Source organism: Octopus bimaculoides, chromosome 6, assembly GCF_046866305.1.
Source record: "Octopus bimaculoides isolate indiv1 chromosome 6, ASM4686630v1, whole genome shotgun sequence".
Classification (NCBI taxonomy): Eukaryota; Metazoa; Mollusca; class Cephalopoda; order Octopoda; family Octopodidae; genus Octopus; species Octopus bimaculoides.
In genome coordinates, this window is record NC_142933.1 from 74490083 (window position 1) to 74515594 (window position 25512).

Here is a 25512-nt window from a genome sequence, read left to right on the forward strand (position 1 = left end):
TTACAGAAGTTTTACTTTGTTAATTTATTTTTTGCTTGCTAAGTTATTTGGTTATATGATGAGAACTGTGGGTTGTATGGAAAGCAAAATCAGTTACATAGAAAACAAAATCCAAGAGAAATATGTTCACACTGATAAGTAACTTAGCAACAGATTTTCTTTCAAATATTATTGGTTGCTATAATACTTGGTAATACAAGATGCATTCAGATATTGGCAATATATGTATTTTCTTCTTTTGCTAGATTTACTCCTTGAACTTCATTCGAGGGTTTAGTCAATTTTTATATCAATTTCAGTCTGGTAGTTGCTTCTTTTATCAAGATCTATTTGTTGAAGTGCTAAGTTATATGATATAAAAGGCACAACATAAAAAGCACAGACTTGTACACAAACATGCACACGCACACACACATGCATGCACATACGTATCTGTTTGACACAAAGAATTGCATGAATAAGGAGGGACAAAAAGTACACTGCAAACTTCATGTTTCTAATCTTTAGACAATGATTCAATATGTTAAACTTGGATTATCAAATAATGAAGTTTCAAACTTAATATGTGATCATCATCACCATCATCATCATCATCATCATCATTATCATGTTTTTTTAACATTCACTTTTCCATGAGGCAGATTTTCTGAGGCTGGATGTTCTTCTTGTCATTAACCTTCACCTGTGTCTAAGAAAGGTTACATTCCTTCTTGCTTTCAAATGCAAACAGCATAATGACTGAGCATGTTTTCATCAAAGGTTGCAAACAAACGACACCACTTTTGAAGGTGATGCATGCTTACAACTAGTACATGATATCAAGACAAGGAGACATGATCATACACACATACTATATGTGTGTGTGTGTGTGTGTGTGTATATATATATATATATATATATATATATATATATTATAAGGTTTTTAAACTTTTAAATATTCATATTCAAAAGAGACAGAGACTTCAAATTCGATATAAGTTCTTATGCTATATTGGTAACGGTTGCTACATCCTCTGGAAAAATTATTATATATATATATATATATATATATATATATATATTCTTTTAATCTTTTTTTACATTTCAGCCCTAAGGCTATTGCTATGCTGGAGTGCCACCAGTGATATATATATATCATCATCATCATTATCATTTAACATCTATTGTCCATGCTGACATGGGTTGAACAGTTTGACCGTGGCTGGATGCCCTTCTTAACGCTAACCACTCTGAGAGTGTAATGGGTGCTTTTACATGCCACCAGTATGGGTGCCAGTTGCATGACTCCAGCATTTGCCACGACTACGATTTCACTTGACTTGATGGGTCTTCTACTCAAGCACGGCATATTGTCAAAGGTCTCAGTTATTTGTCATTCTCTCTGTGAAACTCAATGCTCGAAAGGTGCTTTTTACATGCCACCAACACAGGTGCTAATTACATGACACCAGCATCGGCCACATTACCTCTATTCACAAGGCTTTCGTTGACTCAGGGCTATAATAGCAGACATTTGCCTGAAGTATCATATTGAAAGATTGAACTAAAAACCTCAAGGTTGCAAAGCAAACTCCTAAGCACACAACCATACTTATGCTATAGCCTTGCCTACACCTGTCATATCTACTCACAAGATATTGCTCAAACCAAAACTATAGTACAGTGCTGGACAGTAGAAGTGAATCCAGAGCTATTTGGTTCCAAAGTGAATTTCGTAGCCACACAGCAGGGCCTGCACTTATGTAGAAAAAAAATCCTTTTTATTTTCATTGATTAATTTTTAAATTAATATTGGGTCAAATATTTCTTTTGTTTGTATATTGTAGTAGGTGCTGATGCATTTTCCATATAGCCTTGAGTTATTTTAAGACTATACTCTTTATGAATATAGCTTTGAGATAACTTAAGGTTATATTCATAGCCCTAAGTTATCTTAAGGCTATATATGATATTTTTATTAGTGGTGGAAGATATTCAATTTAAATGATCTCTGTAAATTAATGGTGTTTATTTTGTTGACTCTTGAATGCTAAAATGAAATGTTGATCTTGATGAAATTTCAACACAGAATATAGCAGGATTAATACTGTTAGGTATTTTATTTAATTCAATGTTCTACACTTTCTGTCATCTCTCTCCACCCTTCTTCATCTCATTAATATAGATTGCTGTCAATGACAGAAAGCAACAAGTGTGTAATGTAAGGGTATAGTTGACTAAATTTGCCTTCAGAAATAATCCAGAAGTGTCAAAGATGCACCAATAGGACTTCAACTCGAAATTAAATGGAATAGAACTAAATACATTTAGCTCAATAAATATCTTATTCTGTCATCTCTCCACCTTCTTCATATAGGTCATATTGAACATTAAAAAACTTGTTTAGTAATAAAAAAAAAAATGATAAATTAATTATTGCTGAACTTGTCAGCATCTTATCATTTCAGTCTTAACTACAGTTAGATTACTATGTCAAATTATGATCTTCAAGATGATTTAGTGAGATCAAAGATATTTATAGTTTTAGTCTAAACAATGTTTCATTATAAAATGATATACAATATCAAAGAACGTGGTGGTAAGAAATATTAGAGTGCTCTACACTGCTTAGTTTTTTTGCACATAAAGTTCAAATCGTACCTATGTCAGTTTGTGCCATTTGTCCCACTGTGATCAGTAAATTAAGTATCTGTACTATACTGGTATGGATCCATTTGACTATACTCTTTCTCTAAATATGTATGGCCTTGTGCCAATCTATGAAGTCAGTATTATGTGATATTACTCAGTTAAAGAAAGGAGTATCTACAAGAACAAGGAAAATAGAAAAATTCGTTTTGGTTATTTTCATAATATCACAAGGGGAATGGGTTGGTTTATTTTTTTTTATTTCATTTTGCATATTGGACATTGTTTTCTTTATTTGTGCAAGTACTTTACATATTTTATGCTACCAGTACCCACAGAAAATTAACCAGTACACAGACAATTAAGTACATGTGTTTAAAAGGAATGAACTACTTATATCTCACGGGGATAACTGGCCAAATTTGTAGTTCTGCAAAGATTGGAAACAGTATGCAAATGGTTTGCCTCCATAAGCTACACAAAATAACTATTTTTGCTGATATTGTAATGTAACAAACAGTAGGACGTTAGATTGAAATACCTCACAGTATATAGTTTACTCTTGATAGTCTAGATCTCTCTCTCTCTCTCTCTCTCTCTCTCCATATTATTCACTATAAAACCTGCTGAATGAAACTCTAACATCTCTCCCATGTCGATAAATTAAAAACCAGTCATTTTTCAAAAAGGGGATAATTCAATCAATTCTATCCCTTCCAATATGCATTTGTGACCTTGTGCCAATCTGAAGAATCAATATGTTCAGGTGTACATGCACTCAACAGTTCAGTACAGAAATTAATTTTCATTGCTAGGAAAAATTAGTGCTTCAACAATTTGGCATAATATCATCGAAGGTATTAGAGGAAATGTTGTTTATAGGAACAAAATTTGTTTTAGCATTGTTGCTATGTTTACTATTGTTAACCATTCAGTCATTATATAGAAATAGGGCATCCTCTGTAAGCGACGATATTAAGAATGCAGGCTTCCTTTGTCTCTTGCATTTTCAGTATGATCTCTTACCACCTTATTTTCCTCTTAATGTCCCTCTTACCTTCACTTTTCACCTGTACATTACATTCTGCTAATGGCAGACCTCCTCCCTGCATCACCACCTATATTTGTCTCCCACTGTTTCTGTCCCTGTACACCTCTGGCCTCATCCTGGCACTGTGCATCTCTCACACACCACCCACACTTCATATCATCCATGCTGCTTCTTATTTTCTTCTCCTTCTCCCCCATCCCACAAAAAACCCCCCCCTGATATTCACTATTACTCACACTTCCACTCAGGTTCAGTATTCACTGCATTCCTAAGCCACATAGTCTTTCCTAAATGAATGAATATATCATAGAGTAGCAAGGACTTTCTAATTTTACAGTATACAAAGCAACAACACTAAGATTGGTGTCACTATAAATCCACCCAGGAGACTTTACACCGTTGTTGGTAAGTGAGTGAAAAGTGAGGGTTGACTAGATCCTTTTGTCTTATTGAGGGCATGGTAACTTCTCTGTAGTGATACTGTTACAATAAAATACTTCTAGTACACTTTATAAAGGGAGGGGTCCAGAAGACCTTTTAGTCCTGACAAGGACTTGACGACCTCTCCAGTATTAGTGCCATGATAGAATGCACTTAGTAAAGTGGTTTGTGTTAGAAAGACCATCAAGCCATAGAAAGTAAACCAAATTGAAGTGCACACATAAGATATGGTTTAGGAGATTAGCAACTCTGAATGAGAACTGACTAAGGCTGTGACGACCTGTGCAACACATGCCATCAAGGGAAACAGACCTAAAATATTGATGACGATGACTCTGTGTGTGTGTGTGGGGGGGGGGGGGGGGTGCACTCGCACACGCGCCTATGTTTCTGTTCATGTAACAATATGTTTTGTGTTAGACGTAACCTGGTGATTTGCAAATAGAGATCACTTATATAAATATAAATACCTAACTTAAATAAGTACTAGGGTAGATATGATATTTTTTGACCAAAGCCTGTGAAAGTGATATCCTAGCATGGCTATAATCCAATGACTGAACCAGTATGTAAATAAAAGGATAAAAGAATACCCCTATAAAGATGGGAGGCTCATATCTTTGATCATAATTCTGCTTGATCGGCACTGACTCAGTGCTATAAAACAACAACAAAAGTAAGCTATATTAGTCTGTTACCCAATACATTAGTATATGTATCAATGTCAGAACCCAACCTTTCCACTACTCTTTGATAACATTCCACACTGTTTTAGATTAGATTATTTGGTCTCTAGTGTGCTGTTGTCACTCAATCCAAACAAAATATTCAATGTCTCTCTGTAATGTGGAGGTTATTGCTTAGTGGTTGGGGTGTTGGACTCATGAGCATAAGATTGCGGTTTCAATTCCTGGACCAGGAAACTCATTATATTCTTGAGCAAAACATTTCATTTCATGTTGTTCCAGCCCACTTAGCTGGCAAAAATGAGTAATCCTGCGATGGACTGGTATCCTATCCAGGTAGGGAATATATATACCATGGAAACTGGGAAACCAGCCCTATGAGTTTATATGACTCAGGAAGGAAATTTAATTTCCTTAACTACTTACTGTCTCTAATTATCATGTACCAGCCATCTAGTGGCAAAAATTCTTTATATTTGGATGTTTAACAAAGAAAGGAAAACAAGACATTTGTTGAGTTGGTTTTGTTGCCAACCAGTGACCATACATAGTTCATATACATGTAACGTGTGTGGGTGTGAATAAAAGTGTCACATATCGATTTGAGTGTTAGCTTCATAATTGTAGGGCAACAGGATTCTTGAACAGGGCAGTGCATTGTGTATTTGAACAATGCACTTCATTCTACGTTGCTTCAGTTCTCTCAGCTGTCAATGAGTACCAGTAACAACTGAAGTGGGAGTGAGGAGTTAATCCTGCAATAGACTGATGTCCTGTTCAAGTGATAGTTTTGATTTTCAGTCTTTTATGTGTCAAGGAAACCCTGGTAAGTTTCAGCTTAATAAGCCAGTGGGCTTGAATTAATTTAAACTTTTTCTATTCTTTTCAGTCAAAAGAACAAAAAGAAAATGGATACAGTGAAGTTAATAAATCAATCATTATCCCTTACAGCTGTTTCTATTAATACTCAGTCAATTAAATTCACATGTGTGTTTATGGATTCATTATATCATACTGAATAAGGAATTCAGTCAAAACATCTAAGGGTATATTTTTTTCCCCCTTTGAAGATATTATTCTCAGAGCATAGGAATTTAATATTTAATTCATTGAGTATTAATTGAAACAGCTGTAAGGGATAATGATTGATTTGTTATTGATAATAAACATTTGTTAACACCACTGTCTCCATGTTTGTTTTCTTCCTATATATATATATATATATATATATATATATATATATAATACAAAGAATATATATATACATGTATACACACATATATGTACATACTTACATCTACATGTGTATATACATGCATATCAGGGTACAGGACGTTAGAACAATAAACTACAGACAACGGAACGAACACATAGGAAAACGGAAAGCCCCTTGGAATATCCCTTCATCAGCTGTCTCTATTCTATCTATATATATATATATATATATATATATATCTATATATATCTATATATATATATATATATATATATATATATATATCTATATATATCTATATATATCTATATATATATATATATATATATATATATATATATATATATATATATATATATATATATATATATATATATATATATATATATATACTGTATATGCATGTATTTAAATTGCATTTATTTCGTGTGTGTATGTGTATACATAATATGTATGGTGTATGTAATTTTCATCTCTGTATGAATGGTTGTCAAACAAGTTGCAAGTCAGTTTATCGGTTTGATTTTGACCTATTTCTATTTTAGAATTATGTCTCTCAGATGTACAAGAAGTTTTTCATATTTTTGAAATGTTTTTGTTTCAGTAGTCTTTGTGCAGGATGTAACAATACAAAGTGTACTATTTTTTCACTCATTGCATTGTGTGTGTGTGTGTGTGTGTGTGTGTGTGTGTGTGTGTGTGTGTGTGTGTGTGTGTGTGTGTGTGGTTTCTTCTGGATTGTCTGAGGTACCCAGATAAGACTGGGCATAACCATATAGTGTCTAATATATTACTTGCATTGCTGTCTCTTTTTGTTGGTCAATTGTATTACCTGCTTGTAATCTATGTATATTTGTGAGTCATATGCTGATGTTGAGAAGGGATATTGTCTGTTATGCTCTTTCTCTCACATATATGTATATATATGTATATACCGGAGTAAGCACATGAAATGTGCAACAAGGTGGAAAAAAAGTACTCAAATACCAGAGGTAGAGTAATATGCTTTATTTAAAAGCAGCAGAAATATAACAAAAAACTGTTACTCTGAGTTTCACGTTCCCGTTCATCGGACTGTCCGATGAACGGGAACGTGAAACTCAGAGTAACAGTTTTTTGTTATATTTCTGCTGCTTTTAAATAAAGTATATATGTATATATATATATTCACATTATATAAATTTTTCATATTCATATTCATATCTAACAATGCTTCAAAGAAATTTTCTCAATGCTCATTCAAATTGTTCTTCATTTTTTTCAGTGTGATCTGTTCATAATCTTGCTGATGTTGTGCATTTCCCAGGTTTTCACTTAATACAGACTGATATAATGATCAAAGGTCATGGACTATCCTGGTTTTCATTTTAACCTAACCATCATCATCATAATTATCTAACATCTGGCTTTCATGGGCTGCAATTTAACAGTGTCTAATGATCAGACAAGTGCATGATGCACCAATGTCTTTTTCTGCATAGTTTCTGTGGCCGGATACCCTTTTTAATGCCAACCACTTTACAAACTGTAATACTTACCCTTTTTTGTGGCACTAGCAAATTGAATAAGCAAATCCTAGATATATCAGCACCAAGTGTATCTGCAATTTCTTTATCCAGTGTTGCATTCTTCTTTTTCAGATGGTATGATGGGATTTTACTACTACTTCTAGCTGGCTGAGTAACCACACATTAATTCTTATTGGTTCACAGTACTTTTATGTTGTTAAGTATGTGAAAGGAATTCTAAAGTATATCCCTCAAAATGGAGTAGTGGTATCTTTAAGAAATTCTCACAAAATGTCAATAGATTTAATGCTCAAGAAGAATCCAGATTTCTTCTTTGGTTTTAAGTGCCGCATTCACCTCTTCCTGCAGGTATGTGGACAGAGATAAATCTCATGGGAGTACAATGCCAAGACATTGTATGATGTCCTTTGATGTTACTGGCGAATTAAGAAAGGCTGGTAGATTTGGTAGTGCTAGTTCTAATCGAAATCGAACCAAATTCAACGACTGGCACCCATGCCAACCTCACCTTCATTGGACATTAAACTCTGCTTGCGAAGACCTGTTGGGGCAAGTGAAATCGAAATCGTAATTGAACCATATTCAATGACTGGCACCTGTGCCAGTGGAGCACTAACAGCACTGTCCGAGCGTGATCATTGCCAGAGCAGCTGTCTGGCTTCCGTGCCAGTTACACATAAATAGCACCATTTGAGCGTGATCATTACCAGCGTCGCCTTGCTGGCACCTGTGCTGGTGGCACGTTATAATACATTCGAGAGAGGTCGTTGCCAGTGACGCTGGACTGGCTCTTGTGCAGGTGGCACGTAAAAAACACCATTTGAGCATGGCCATTGCCAGTACTGCCTGACTGGCCCTCGTGCCGGTGGCACGTAAAAGCACCAACTACACTCTCGGAGTGGTTGGCATTAGGAAGGGCATCCAAATGTAGAAACTCTGCCAGATCAAATTGGAGACTGGTGTAGCCATCTGGTTCGCCAGTCCTCAGTCAAATCGTCCAACCCATGCTAGCATGGAAATCATCATCATCATCATCATCATCGTTTAACGTCCGCTTTCCATGCTAGCATGGGTTGGACGAGCGGACGTTAAATGATGATGATGATGATATATATATATATATATATATATATATATAAGTTCAAAAAAACAAAAAAACAACAAAGTGAGGACGTGATATGGATAGTGTTATATATATATGTGTGTGTGTGTGTGTGTGTGTGTGTGTTTGTGTGTCTGTGTTTGTCCCCCACCCCACAGCATTGACAACCGATGCTGGTGTGTTTACATCCCCGTAACTTAGTGGTTCGGCAAAACGAGACCGATAGAATAAGTACTAGGCTTACAAAGAATAAGTCCTGGGGGTCGATTTTCTCGACTAAAGGCGGTGCTCCAGCATGGCCGCAGTCTTATGACTGAAACAAGTAAAAGAGTAAATAAATGGTATATAGAACAGTTTGTATCATCCTGTGTTCTGTGTGTAAAGTTCATAAGTAGTATGGTGGTTGAGTGTAGTGGCCATCCACTATAGTACTAAGCTGATTTATGACTGCTTTATATAGCAGCTGATCTGAAGATTTTTTCTGATCTTTTCTGAGGATCAGTTAACTTATTGGGAAACTGTCAGTAAATTCCCTCTCTCTTTTTTTCTACACATCTGTAGCATAGAATGAATGTGTTTGCATTCACATTAAGCTGATAATGTGGCTTTATAATGTTTAAATTCATTTCAGAATGTGTACAAAGAAATCTGGATTCTTCAGCATCAAATCTCTTGACATTTTATGAAAATTTCTTGAAGATATTGCTACTCTATTTTGAGGGGTATGCTTTAGAATGAGATGTCTTGTAAATTACATCAAGAACAAAAATTAAATTTTAGTTAAAATATCTAGGTCTGACAGCAACTGTCAGCTTTGAGAAAATTCTGTGTAAGATGTAACTGATATTATCAATAACTGTCTGAAAATGTCATAACATTGTACTCCCATGTGATGTGTCTCTGTTCATGTCTGCAAGAAGAGGTGAATACGGCACTTAAAATCAACAAATGCATTCATATATTTTACAATGTTGCCATGACTTAATGGCAGTGAACTAACTCTACCACAATGATGGAATCTCTAAAAGGTCATTTGACCTATATACTCTTTTCTCTTATTACTCTTTTACTAGAAGCCTAGTACTTATTCTATCGGTCTCTTTTGCCGAACCGCTAACTTACGGGGGACATAAACACACCAGCATCGGTTGTCAAGTGATGTTGGGGGGACAAACACAGACACACAAACACATACATATACATATACATATACGATGTGCTTCTTTTCAGTTTCCATCTACCAAATCCACTCACAACTCTTTGGGCGGCCCAAGGCTATAGTAGAAGACACTTGCCCAAGGTGCCACGCAGTGGGACTGAACCCGGGACCATGTGGTTGGTAAGCAAGCTACTTACCACACAGCCACTCCTACGCCTATATATATGTTGTTTTTTTTTTTCTTTTACTTGTTTCATTCTTTGGACTGTTTCTACACTGGGGCATTGCCTTGAAGGGTTAGCTGAACAAACTCCCACCATTACCACCATACTTAACATACATATGATTGTATGAAATATATGAGTGCATTTTGTTGATTTCAAGTGCTGCATTTAACTTCTCCTATGAGCAAACATCTCATTCAGCAACAACAAAAACCACCTTCTGGTACCTACTTACAGTTAGGTGGATTGGGTTGTTAAGTTCTAAGTGTCTTGGCCATAAGTGTAGCACAGCACAGTGATAAAGTACAAATCATTGATCATTCAGTTGCTTACTTACTACCTTTTAGACATGCCAGTCTGCAGCTCATTCCATAGTTGCAAGTTCCCTGTGTTGTAATGATTATGCTATGTATGTCTTGTAAGAAAGGGATATGTGTGTGTTCACAGGCATGTGTATGTGTGTAATATATGTATTACATATATGCATTGTGGATATGTATGTAAATATGTATATATATGTATATATATATATATTTGTATGTATGTATATATCTATATGTGTATGTCTATGTATGTAGGTAGATGGCCTTGCTCAGTATGCAGTAAAGGAGTAGGTAGTAACTCTATAAGATGTACCCGGTGCAAGCTATGGACACATAAGAGGTGCAGCAATATCAAAGGCAGATTAACTACAAAGTTAGGTTTTGTATGTGGCAGATGTTCAGGTGCAATAAACACTGTAAACAAACAGGAAACAACTTCTATCTCATTCCAGGGAGAAAAACTAGAGGTAGTCAATAGCTTCCGCTATCTGGGTGACCAAGTTAGTAGTGGGGGTGGGTGCGCTGAAAGTGTAACTGCTAGAATAAGAATAGCCTGGGCCAAGTTTAGAGAGCTCTTACCTCTGCTGGCGACAAAGGGATTCTCACTCAGGGTAAAAGGCAGACTGTATGACGCATGTGTACGAACAGCCATGCTACATGGCAGTGAAACATGGGCTGTGACTGCTGAGGACATGCGTAAGCTCGCAAGGAATGAAGCCAGTATGCTCCGCTGGATGTGTAATGTAAATGTGCATACAAGTCAGAGTGTAAGTATCTTGAGAGAAAAGCTGAACATAAGAAGCATCAGTAGTGGTGTGCAAGAGAGACAATTGCGCTGGTTTGGACATGTGGTGAGAATGAATGAGGATAGCTGCGTGAAAAAGTGCCACTCCCTAACAGTTGAGGGAACCCGTGGAAGAGGTAGGCCCAGGAAGACCTGGGCTGAGGTGGTGAGGCAAGACCTTCGAACATTGGGCCTCACCGAGGCGATGACTACTGACCGAGACCTTTGGAAATGTGCTGTGCGTGAGAAGACCCGGCAAGCCAAGTGAGATCGTTGCCAGGGCCCCTGGACTGGCTCTTGTGCGGGTGGCACATAAGATGTACCATCCTGAGCGTGACCGTTGCCAGTCCCGCCTGACTGGCCTTGTAGGGTTTTCGAGCGAGATCGTTGCCAGTGCCCCTGGACTGGCTCTTGTGCGGGTGGCACATAAAAGACACCATTTTGAGCGTGGCCGTTTTCGTGCGGGTGACACGTAAAAGCACCCACTACACTCTCTGAGAGGTTGGCGTTAGGAAGGGCATCCAGCTGTAGAAACTCTGCCAAATTAGATTGGAGCCTGGTGTAGCCATCCGGTTGCACCAGTCTTCAGTCAAATCGTCCAACCCATGCTAGCATGGAAAGCGGACGTTAAACGATGATGATGATGATGATATATATATATATATATGAATTGCCAATATCATATATATATATATATATATATATATAATGTCTTTGGAAAGTGACAGGTGAGTGAAAAAGTATTAGTCATGTTGAAAGATTCAATGGAAAAAGAAGACCAAAGTAAACACAAGCAGAGGTAGTGATGGCTGAACCTCATACAAGGATGGCAGGAATGCAACAAGCAGTGGGATGCTGTGTTGGAGGGGACTCTTCCAACCCATGAAAGCATGGAAAAATCAGATGTTAAAAATGATGATGATGATAATGAGGCTTATATGAATAATTTCCTGTTTTAGTCATAACTTCTAATTAATATTGCATCTCGAAACTTAAAATTTTTTACTTATTATTTTTGTTCATTTTTCTGTTGCTAGTCTTTGCTACATTTACATCATTTTGTTTTATGTTTGCTTTTTTAGATGTACGGAGAAGGTCAATACATTCAGCTCTTTCTTCACTGCACAACAACAAGCAGCCAGTAAAGCACGTGATTAAATTCTTTTATTTCTGTGGACCAGCTTTTCCAAGTCTGCATCAACATGGAGAGTGAATTAACCAAGCGAGACCATGTAGGGTTGCAGGACTTTGTCCTTCTGGAAAATTTTACTGATCCTGATGCTTTTAAACTCAATCTCAAGAAAAGATTTAAAGAAAACCTTATCTATGTAAGTATATTTATTTTAGTCAATTCCTGATATGTTTCAAATGATCTTTTATTGTTTGTATTTTAAACTGTTAAAATGTTTTCTATTCTATTCTGATACAGTGTAAACTGCTGTTTAAAAAGAATGTTAATGTTTAGTTTCAGCAAGTTGTTTAATGTTTACTTTCACACTGCAAATCATAGCTCTCTCATCAACAAATGTATTAATGAAGCAGAAAGGCTGAGAAATAAGCCAACAAATGATTCATTGAAAGTAAAGGAGATGAATTTGAACCTAAGATTTTCCAGTATTAAATTAACTTCTCCAAAAAGAAAGTTGGTTCTATAAATATTTCCATTCTCCAAATGCCTTGCAGTGCACACAACCTTGGCATAACTTCTTTTATTGTTAGTTTATGCTGAATTGTAATTTACAAGTAGTGAGTTCAATTAGTTGTTGGCCCAATCCTTTTCTTGCCAGTACAGAAAATGCTCATCAATTTTAATCTGGTACTACTGATTAAAATAGTAAACTATACAACATTATAATACATACTTTCATCAAGATGGACTTGACCACTAAGAAATAAGTAATGAGCATAACAATATGTACCCGTGACAATATATGAATTGCCAATATCATAAATAGGTTTTGGTAATGGGCAAGGTGTACTGTACCAAATAGGCCCTCAATACTACATTTATATCTTTTTTCTTTTACTTGTTACAGTCGTTGGACTACAGCCATGCTGGGGCACTGCTTTGAAGGGTTTAGTTGAACAAATTTCTTATTTATTAAGTCTGGTACTTATTCTATCAGTTTCTTTTTTGAAACTACCAAGTTACAAGGATGTTAACAAACCAATGCTGATTCGTGGTGGGTGAGGAAAGACACACTCACATGGGCTTCCACACAGTTTCTGCCTACCAAATTCACACACAAGGCATTGATGACCTGAGATTATAGTACATGACACTTTCCCACATAGTGGAACTGAACCCACAACCGTCTCTTTGCTCTGTTTGAATAGATCTGTGTTTATATAGATCATATATATGTTATTCATATTTCACAATATTATAATTTGTGAATATTTGTTTTAGAATTTTACATTCTAACAATTTTAGTAGCTTCTTTTTATAATTTTGTGAGTATTTTTCAGCCATTAATTTCAGTTTATTGGAAAGTTTATGAGAAATGGTAAAATACATTAAATTTTTATGCTTCGTATTTGATAAATTGTATGTTTATATTCTATAATTTAAATGTACAACTAAAATATATGTCTATCTACATAAAAGCCCATCAACTGTTCTACTTTACCTGTGTAAAATGTGGGTATGGGGGTATGATAAATAACAGACAGAGTCAAGACTATTGAAAAGGTTGCAAGACGCAACGAAAATTTTAGGAAAATAAAAATAAGAAATAAGTGGAAATTTTAACGGTGAGTGTGTTAAATTTTAAGGCACAATAAGAAAATTACTCTACCCAGACACAACAGAATATGCTTCAACACACGAAATCACATAATAAAATCTTGCAAACCAAATTCAAAAATGAAATAAAATATATGATCTGTTTTCTAATAGTATGAATACAGTATGTATATATTTTGAACAGTATGAATATAGCATGAAGAGGAGCATTCAAAATGCTATGGGAATAGTAATACATGAGTACTGCTACTCTTAGGAATCACCCACCTCATTTTACTACTACTACTACTACTGTGAAAATCAGATCTAGTATTCACTTTAAATAAGAACTGAATCTGTGAAAAAAAGTTGATAAATTTTGTAATAATAGTAATAATAATAATAATAATAATAATAATAATAATAATAATAATAGTTCATTCTTTTATCAGCCACAAGGACTAATATAAATCAAAACATTAAAGAACAACACTAGACGATATGCAAAGGGTTTTGCAAAAAAAAAAAAAAAAAACCACTTGTGTAAACATTTGATAACAATGAAACAATGTAACAAGTAAAAAACTCTCAATAGGCGGAAGTGCTTTAAAGGTTATTCATGGAAAAACCCATAAAAGCCATGTGTGCCTGATCAACAAACTGATTGGAAGCGTTATCATGTACATGTTTCGTGTTGGTATAAAAGATGGGCTACAGCAAATATTCTGCTCAATACCACAGATTTGCTTGTCAGTTGCTTGACCTTAACCAGCTGAGCATGTCTCTTAGTAGCTGACGATATGTGCATCTCTGATCATGAGCAGAAGTAGTGGGAGAGCATCATAGCCATGTGTTGAGAGGAATTCTTTGGGAGTTTGGATAATTCACCTCTGGATACATAGGTGTTTTGTTCATCATCCTTAAAAAACCTTACTCGGGGAATGTTTTGAGTGGGATGAGCTATTCGACCTGAAGAAACTTCTAACTGGTCATACGCTGTTTAGCTTGATACAAGGTCATCATATGGTTGTGATGCATGTGCCTGGTGTACCCTTATCAGATGGGTAGTCATGACGGGTATATTGGGCTTCATATATTTGTACCCCAGTGTCACTTTGATGGCATGTGCTGCTCTCTCACTCAATAATAATCCTAATAAACTTATTGTATACAGTGCTTAGGTGTACTACAGCTCATCAGAAAAGGTAACCAAAACTTCATGAACAGTACATAGAATATGCACAGGAAGAGAAGAGTTAAGTAATTAATTTCTCTTTGAACCTTTAGTATAAATATGGAATAAATTCATTTTAGTTTCAGTACAAGGCCAGCAATTTTGGAAATGGTGTGTTAATTGATTACATCAATCCTAATGCTTAACAGGTACATATTTTATTGATCCTGAAAGGATGAAAGTCAACCTTTGTGGGATTTAAAGTCACAGAATAAAGAGCCAGAAGAAATACCACAAAGCATTTTGTCCAACAGGCTAATGATTCTACTAGCTTGCTACCTCTGAATGTGAAATAAATAAATAAACAAGGGTTTATCTTGGAAATTTCCCTGAGTTTATTCATACAGTACTTCTAGAAAAATAATTAATTAAATTTAACCTCTTTTCCAATATTATATCAAAATTCCATTTAATAACAACAACTGTGTCAAAGCAGTCTAGTAAATTTATGTTGCTTTCCAAAAAGAAAAAAAAATGATCTGTTATTAGTTAGCTGAAAGATTTTTGTGCTTAGATTTTCAATATGGTGGTCCATTTAACTGGGAAGTAACTCTATTTCTTAACTTACTGATTTAATCTTTTAAAAAACTTCTCATAAAATCTCTGTAATGAACATGATGTAACATTTTAACGTTTATTGTTGCAGACTTATATTGGTCCTGTCCTAGTATCAGTGAATCCTTACTGTCAACTGGATATCTATAACAATGATATTATGCAAAGTTACCGCAATATCAACTTTTATGAACTTCCTCCACACATGTAAGTTTAAAATCAAATTTAATACCTATTTCTTATGAGGGTGTGATTGCATGAGAATGACACAGGAAGAAATAACAGTCTAATCGATATTCCATGATTACTATCACAAGTCATACCATCAGAGAAGGCATACCTGTATTGGACAATCTATAATAATAGAAATGGAAAATAGTGTCAAGTGCAGAGTCTATTGACAAACCATCAGTCCCCCGTTCTTTATGATTTTATCAATGTTACAGATGGCAAAATCTGTGCATGTTTGCTCAGAAAATGTTCCTTAACTACTTTCACTTAACATTCATTGATTCATTGAGATAGAGAAGGGTTAGGGTACCAAAAATAATATACTGTATTTGAAAGCATATAAGTGACAAGTTTTTTTCCCAAAATCTCAAAACGGTCACACTGCGAAGTTGGGCCTTCCATAAGCTAATTTTGTCCCTGGGGCTCTTTTTTCTGAATACGTACTGCTGAAATTGGAATGCTTCTAATATGCCCAAGTATCTTTTATATCATCAAATACAGTTGTTGTTGGCACTCCGTTGCTTATGACGTCGAGGGTTCCAGTTGATCTGATCAACGGAACAGCCTGCTCATGAAATTAACGTGCAAGTGGCTGAGCACTCCACAGACACGTGTACCCTTAACGTAGTCCACGGAGATATTCAGCGTGACACAGTGTGACAAGGCTGACCCTTTGAATTACAGCACAACAGAAACAGGAAGTAAGAGTGAGAGAAAGTTGTGGTGAAAGAGTACAGCAGAGTTTGCTACCATCCCCTGCCGGAGCCTCATGGAGCTTTAGCTGTTTTCGCTCAATAAACACTCACAACACCCGGTCCGGGAATCGAAACTGCAATCCTATGACCACGAGTCTGCTGCCCTAACCACTGGGCCATTGCGCCTCCACAAATACAGTATGCACTGTATAAATAACTTGGAGAGCTTGATTCAAATGTTCTCATGAGCAAATTGATACAATCTAATCCTCTCTTGAGCAAGTAGATAAAATCAAGGGAATATTATACAATGGAGATGTTTCACCTCATTTAGATTATTGATATTCCTGGATAGAGTTCGAGTATTACAACTTTTATTTCCTTTCCTCCAAATATCTTTGGTTTATTGCTGTTTAGGGGAAGGTAATGAGAAATTATTCCAATATTCTTTCCATTTAACCCCTCAAATGTAATGCTTATTCAATCACACTGCTTTTAATTAATAATGCATTTTCCTATAACTTTGAGATTTTGATGATGTGATTGCATATTTTTAGAATGACATTGTAGGATAGGTATTAGAGGCTGGTTTGAACATTAAACAGGTAGAATATTTGGGCTGGATATGGCCAGTTTAAATGCTAAAGGGTTTAACACTGTCATATTATAGTAAGCAACATACACAATGTGAAAGTGTGTGCCCTAGTGGTTCAGATGTAGTGTTCACAATTGTTAGGTCATGAGTTGGATTCTCAGACTAGGCATTGCATTGTGTCCTTTAGCAAGTCACTTCATTTCATGTTACTGCAGTACACTCAGCTGAAAATGAGTATCAATGACACCTTGGGAGTTAACCTATTTATAGACTGGTACTCTGTTAAGGATTTGAATTTTGTATTTTCAGCCTATAAACACCTTGAAAATATGAATAAGCTCTGGTTTCATAAGCCTGTGGGTTTCAGTTCGACTTTAACTGCCTTTTTTAATGAAAGAATATGTGTAGAATAAGAAAGTCATTTTAAAACATTATATTTTATTAAATGCATTATATTGCAATCAAAACCCATAAATCAATAAAAATATTTAGATTAAATAGAAGACTGCTTTTACATGACCAATTTCAAATATCTTGTTTCCTTGTGAAAAGAAAATCAATTTGTATTGTGGATAAATAAATATATAGATGCAGGCATGGCTATGTAGTTAAGAAGCTTATTCCCTGACCATGTGGTCTTGGGTTCAGTCCTATTGTGTGGCACCTTGGGCAAGTGTCAGCTACTACAGCTTCAGGTCAAGCAAAGCCTTGTAAATGGATTTGGTTGGCAGAAACTGAAAGGAGCTTATCGCATGCGTGCGTGCACATGTGTGTAGGGACCAAGAGAGAGATGTGTGAATGTTATTGTGTGTACCCTTGTCAAGGCATCACATGATCTTTCTTAATGAGCTTCATCATCATAAAAGTGAGATTATTTATTTCCAGTCTTCTGTAACAAAATATGTCTTGCTATGGGAAAATATTACCTTACTTGATTCCATCTGACCCATGCAAGCATGGAAAAGTGGATGTTAAAAGATAATGATAGACATACAATTACATGAGAATATGTAGCCAAGGTCTGTTACTCTTTTACTAGTTTCAGTCATTGGCAGAGGCAAAGCAAGCTTCTTAATCGCACAGCCATGCCTGCACCTATAGGCATGTCAGCTCTTATAGCTGTTTACTTTTTTGGAAACAGTTAATGTGTGTGTGTGTGTATTTGGGATCTTTCTAAATTTTAACTTTATAACCATATTATAACATGTGTGTGTGTGTGTGTTTGCACTAGCTTTACAAAATATTACAATTGGTAATAGTTAGAGCTTAAAACATTGGCAAGAAAGTTTTTCAAATTGTTGTGCATTTACCTAAAAACTCCACCGAGGGTTTCTTTTTTTTTGGCGGGGGGGGGGGGGGGATTAAAAAACCTCTTCCTCTCTTCACAGTAATACACCTATTTTTCATATCAGAAAAACAATAAATGATGCTCTTCAGAACCATAAAATATCGAATTTTTCAACCACACCCATCTATTTTATAAAAACTTTCATCCTCTACATCCTTATTCTTATTAATAGTGTTTGTTACTTTTTGACAAATTCATAGAAAATTTTTACTTCTGTTTTAAAATCCCATAGAATAATGTTCCAGTTCCATTTTCATTGCTATGCTAGATTAACACTGTTATGTTATTATCTACTTTGGCAGCTAATGATTTCCTCTTTGGCTTTTTTCTTTAAGTGAATTTCCCTTATTTAAATCATTTTCACAACTGTAAATGATACTATTAATTTTTGCTTTCCTTTCTCTCCCCCACCCACACTTATATCCATTTCTTCATCATACATATATATATATATATATATATATATATATATATATATATATATATATATATGTATATATATGTATATATGTATGTATGTGTGTTTGTGTCTGTGTTTGTCCCCCCACCATCGCTTGACAACCGATGGCGGTGTGTTTACGTCCCCGTAACTTGGCGGTTCGGCAAAAGAGACCGATAGAATAAGTACTAGGCTTACAAAGAATAAGTCCTGGAGTCGATTTTCTCGACTAAAGGCGGTCCTCCAACATAGCCGCAGTCAAATGACTAAAACAAGTAAAAAAAATATATATATAACTCATGTGTAGATTATTTTTCTATGTAATCAAGGGTAGTCTCCCTTGCAGTGATCACTGTATGGAAAGTTCCTACTTTGCTTGCAGTGGTCACTCCATGGTAAGTTCTTTCTTTCTATTTGCTATTTAACATTAGAATAAATTTGTGCATCATCTTTTGCTAAAGTATAGAATTTGAGTTTTGTTTCATTCTTGACTATCAGGCGGTAAATTATGATAAGCAAAATGTTAAGTTATGCCTAGCTAATGCTAACAAAATTTTATCTCAAATCATTTACTCTAGATTAAAGAACCTACGTGACAAGACTTTTGTAAAGGATATTCCAGAATTTGGAAGTTTAAGCTCTGAGTTATATACAATTTGAATTAATTTTTACCTTTCAACCCACTAAAATTAAGAAAAAAAAATAAAGGAGTACAAATAGCGTACCATCAGTTTAGTTAATAATACCCTTACTCTGCAAATTCATCATCATCGTCATCGTTGTTGTCATCACCATCATTAAACGTCATAGTTGTATGTTAGTATGAGTTGGATAGTTTGACAAGATTCTATGGGCCAAACAACTGCATTGAACTCCAATGTCTGTATTGGCATGGTTTCTATGGCTGGATGCCCTTCCTAATGCCCACCATATTATAGTGTATGTACTGGGTATTTTTTATTTTTTTCATGGCACCAGCATTAGTGAGGTTGCCAAGTAACTCACAAGACAAGACCCCTCAATTGAGCGAAGTACAGTATTATTAAAGGTAGCTTTGTACTTGGTATTGAGAGGCTAATGTATGATAGAACGACAGGAACAGGTGTCTTGTAAAGGAGATCCCCCCGGCTGGAAAGAGAGAAAGAATAGTGGAGATGTAGTGTCAGGGTACAAAAAGATGGATAAAGGGAGAATAAGGACAGAAATTTGATCCTAGCTGGATGGGTAGGTTTTCAAGACTGATAAAAGGAGGGTGACTGATGGTTAGAGATAGAGGTGGATGCAGTGATTGGTAACCAAGGGTGGAGGTGTGATCAATGGTGAATCTCAGTTTGAAGAGATGATAAAGGAAAATAGAAGTGGGCCAGGGAGGAGGAGGTGATAGATGGAAGGACATAAAAGGAAGGATGGAGAGTATCAGTGTCATAAAGTCATAGATAAATGAGAAATAGAGAAATTATATGAAGTGTGAGGGAGGGAGAGAGAGGGACGAGCAGTAACTGAGATGTAGATCAGAGGTTCATGGGGTTAGATACAGTGAGTGATCAACAAATGTTGGGGTGTAGGTGTCAGTGTATGAGAGGGTGTTCAGGAGAAGGAAGGATTCAATAGAAAATGTAGTGCTAAGGCATGATGTTGAGAATGCAGGATGGATGACAAGGGAAGTGGTTTCAAAGAGAAGGATAAGTGATAGCACAAAAGACAGGATGAAATATATGCTTTTGTGTTCCCATGTAATTACAACCTGCAAGGAAATAGTACCATAGAAGGGAGATTAAGAGATGGGTGTTATGAAAGTGAGTTGTGGGTTGTGGGGAAGACTTGACAGGTACAAATAGGATGCAGAGCATTGACATAAACCATATGCTTTTAAGACCTCATTTTTGACAATCATTTTAGTTTTGTCATCTCTTTTGTAAGACTCAACCTTAGGTCAGTCTTCACTATTATTTTGTCCCACATTGTCCTTGGTCTCCCTCCACCACAGGTTCCATCCATATTTAGTGATCAGCTCTTCTTTATACAACTGTCCTCATCCATACATATCACATGACCATACTAGTACAGTCTTCTCTCTAGCACATTACATAAGATTCATCTGGGCACAAGATTCCTCTTATGCCCAGTTTTTTTGTCAACACATTTGCATCTTGTTATACATGCACACTAACATTGCACATCAGGTGGAGCATGTTAGTTTCATTTCTTTCTAATCTTTGCATATCTTCTGCATTCACGGCCCATGTTTCATTACCATGTAGCATTGCTGTTCATACATAAGCATCACACCATCTGGCTTTCACTCTGAAAGAGACAAGCTTTTTATTACCAACAGAGATAATAATTCTCTGAACTTTCCCCAGCCAATTCATTTTCTGAAACTACCTACTACCTCTAAGAATCCTCCTGGTCATTCAAGAAAAACTATTTCTTCTGTTTTCTTGGTGTTTATTGCTCTTATGCATCTACCACAAACAAAGTTTATTCTTTGTTAATCTTCCTATGAATCCTCTACACCTTTTATGTGTCCATGGTTTACATTGGGTACAACATATGGAATTTCTACTTACATCTTTTATCCATATCAAACAGGTCCATTTTCATCATTTTCCTGAAGGGATTAGTATATTCTGTTTTCCTGCTTACTAGAGAACATTGGTCTTTGCCAAACTAGCTTTGATTCCAGGTTTTGCTTCCACCCTGGAATTTCTTTTCTAATTCTTCTACAGATTCAGCCATGAGAATAAGGCCTTCAGCATTGAGCAGTTCCCTCAGGCAGCTGGTCTTAAATTCTTCTGTTATATCCTGGAGGAAGGTGGAAAATAAATTGGGGCTGAGAACTGAGCTTTGAAGAATTCTGACCTGCATACTAAATTCATTGCCATACTCATCCAACCCATGCCAGCATGGAAAGCAGACATTAAATAATGATGATGATAATGATGACTCATAGCTTACTCTTACCTTACTGCCCATACCCCTGTAAATGGCTTGGGTGTCTCTCTCCAGTCATTCATCTTTCCTAGCTTCCACAACAGTTACCAGATTGCAGAGCAAGGAACCCTATTGAAGGCTTTCTCTAGATTGATGAAAGCCAAGTGCAGTAGTTTACTTCTCCTGCAATTGCTTTACTAGAAAGAGAGCAAGAGTAGTATTTCTTCCTGGCACAAAACCAAACTGTATCTCATTCAGGCTAATTCTCTTGCTAATTAGTTGAGCTATAATTCTTTTTCTAATTTTCATAACCCGGTCCATCAATTTAATACCTCTTTGTAACAGTTAACAGTTGACTATAGAGCTGCAACATCTGCTGTGATAGTTTCCTGTACAATCTGATTAACTATGTAGATGACTAGACCATATCCTATTCCATGAGATATTTTAAGCATCCCTTAAGCAACTATTCAAAAAATATATATTATACATAATATATTTCTATATATTATATATTTAATTATTATTTATATTATATATATTTTTATATATTATATATATTATTATAGTATTACAGTATATATATCCTTGTAAAATATATAATATTATATATTATTTTTAGATCCGTTACCAAAATTAATTGAATTTTCTATCACTTTATTTATAGCTTTGCTATTGCTGATGCTGCTTATCGATCGATGCGAGGAGAAAATCGGGACCAATGTGTACTTATCTCCGGGGAATCTGGAGCTGGCAAAACAGAAGCATCCAAAAAGTTGCTTCAATACATAGCAGCATGCAATGTTCATTCCAGTGAAGTTGAAAGGGTCAAAGACAGGCTTTTAAAATCCAACCCAGTTTTAGAGGTAAGTGTCTGTTTTATACATACATACATACATACATACATACATACATATATACATACAGTCAGTCAGTCAGGTGTTGAGAGACTAAAGTATGATTAAGGGAAAGCACAGGTGTCTTGCTATAGATGAGATATATGGCAAGTCAACATAGTATAAGGTGGGGTGGGAGTAGCTAGAAAAAGAGGTAGAGATGGTAGTTATGAGATGCCAGAGTATCTCAAGATACAGAAGGTGAATATAAAAGAGGATACAGACAGTGGATTAGGATGTGAGGTGAGAAGGTAGTTTCATAAGAATATGAGGAGAGAATAATACATGACGAGATATGGGGTAGAAGTGATTGGCTGTGTGGTTAAGAAGTTTGCTTCTTACCCACATTGTTTCAAGTTCAATCCCACTATGTAGCATCACAGGTAAGTATTTTCTACTATTGCCTCAAGCTGACCAATGCCTTATGAGTTGATGAGGAGTGGTGATTCACTGTGCTTGAGAAGACCCATCCATCACAGCAAAAATGATGTTCTAAAACTACCTTGGTTATGCTTTTGATTGGTGGCTAGTGGGTGTAGTTATTATATATTGATTCTTCCCAAACAGGTGGAAAAGCAAAAATTAGAAGAAGGCATGGCTATGTGGTCCAAAAGCTCACTTTGCAACCATATGGTTTTGAGCAGCACTGGGTTAACCCTTAAGCAAAATAAGCACATGCTTAGGGCATCGAGGGAAGGGTGAGCACCACAGTAATTGTAAATAGTTTACGGCACATTAGAAATCATTTTAGACTTGCTAAAATAAATATTGAGTGTGTCTTTCCAAATGTAGACATTACCTTTCATATATTTTTAACATTAATGGTCACAAATTGATCAGCTAAGCATTCATTTTCTCAGTTGAAGTATATTAAAAATCTCATCAAAACAACCATGCTACAAGGCAGGTTGGATGTTTTATTTTTACCAAGAAGAGAAGCAGATGCATTACGGAAGATTAATTTTGAAGATCTGCTCAAAAACATTGCAATTAAAGAAAGTTGGAGAAAACTTTTCAAATATAAATAAAGTGGAAGTATAATAAAATAAACATTCTTTTCCATCTTACTGTTAGTTTTATTTCATTTTGAAGAATAAAAATTTATTTTATGGTTTATTATTGTTTATATTTTGGATTACATATATGTGGGGGCACTAAAACCTTTTGAGTGCTTAGGGCCTCTGTGGATCTTAATCCAGCCCTAGTTTTGAGTTTAGTTCCAATGTGCAACACCTTGGACAATTGTCTTCTACTATAGCCCTGGGCCAACCCGTGCTTTTGTGAGTGAATTTACTAGACGGAAACTGTTTGGAAGCTTGTTGCATATATCTATATATCTGTGTGTGTATGTCTGTGCGTTTGTGTTTGTCCCCTCCACTACCTGACAGCCGGTGTTGGTTTGTTTACATACCCTTAACTTAGCAGTTCAGCAGAAAACTGATGGAATAATTACCAGACTTAAAAATAATAAATACTTGGGTCAATTTGTTCAACTAAATCCTTCAAGATGGTACCCCAATATGGCCACAATCCAGTGGCTGATACAAGTTAAAGATAAAGAGAAGGATATCTGTGAATGAGAGTGCTTACATTTAAATATGGAATTTTTTGTTTGCATATAGTTGTAGAAAAAAATTTAATTTAAGCATAATTTGAATTTAAAACATTTCAGAAAAAAAAATCTCATTTTCTTTTATAGGCGTTTGGAAATGCTAAAACTACGCGAAATGATAATTCTAGCAGATTTGGCAAATTTATGGATATACAATTTGATTATAAGGTAAGTGGTACACATTTTAAAGTTGTAAACACAACTAACAGCTAACATTGTTAGCTGTTCTGTGTGGATTTGTTTGATAGAAACTGAAAGAAGCCCATCATATGTACATGTGTGTCTTCTTGCCTCGGCTTTGTGTTGGCATTGTGAATGAATGTCACTGTCATGTAAGAAGCCATGTCATTGAATTACAGTCTTCCACAAAAGCATGCCTGGTCATGGGGAATATTACCTTACTTGGAGACAGGTGAAAGTTGGCAACAGGAAGGACATTTAGTAGTAGAAAATCCACCCCAATAACTTCTGTCCAACCCTTGTCAGCATGGAAAAGTGGACATTAGAATGATGATGATGTTGATTATTTTTTCAACTCATTTTCTATAATTATAATAATGTAATCACAATAGAAATGTGAAGAGAAGTGAACCAGTATTTTGTTATGGACCGTTGTATGAGCATGTTTACAAGTTGGCATTAAGATAAGAATAACAGGTAACATTCAGGTGGAAAAGATGACAAGTGTATAACAAAGAATATAGTTTTCAAAGATGTTCTCTCCTAAGACTGCACCTTCAATACTACCTATGCAGACTTTACACTGTCTTAAGAATCAGCACCTGAGGGAAAATGCAATAACAAAAGAAATTATGTATTTCATAGCTCTCTAAACTTCCAGCAATCATAAAGTTTTTCAAAGCCATAGAATTCCCATGGGTAACACAATGATTATTATGAGGTTTCAGGTTTAAGTAAATATGAGATCACTCTCTCTATGTTCCTGTCTCTTTTTCTCTTCTTTCTTTTCTTAAAATATTTTCTCTGTCACTTTTACAATTTATTCACTTTCTATATATTCTTTTTTTTCTTCTTCTCATTTCTCTTTTTACTTTGTCTATTTCTGTGTTTCGATATCTCTTTTGGTAACTGTAAGAGTCTTTTT

The 25512-nt window shown here is 35.5% G+C and overlaps 1 protein-coding gene across 6 annotated transcripts in view; it reads left to right on the forward strand.

Moving 5' to 3' along the window:
- LOC106882562 (unconventional myosin-Ic) overlaps window positions 1-25512 on the forward strand; it is a 179063-nt gene that overhangs the window by 64249 nt on the left and 89302 nt on the right. For 3 of the 6 annotated variants that reach the window (XR_016242318.1, XM_052968713.2, XM_052968715.2), the window contains exons 2-5: window positions 12226-12471; window positions 15749-15864; window positions 22567-22765; window positions 24495-24575. Coding sequence is in view for 5 of the 6 variants with exons in the window: in XM_052968713.2 (XP_052824673.2) it covers window positions 12346-12471; window positions 15749-15864; window positions 22567-22765; window positions 24495-24575 (522 nt within the window). In the remaining variant the exon portion in view is untranslated. Of the gene's footprint in view, window positions 1-5519; window positions 5633-7286; window positions 7365-12225; window positions 12472-15748; window positions 15865-22566; window positions 22766-24494; window positions 24576-25512 lie in introns of those variants that run through there. The other 3 variants (XM_089354097.1, XM_052968714.2, XM_089354098.1) reach the window with 3 other exon arrangements.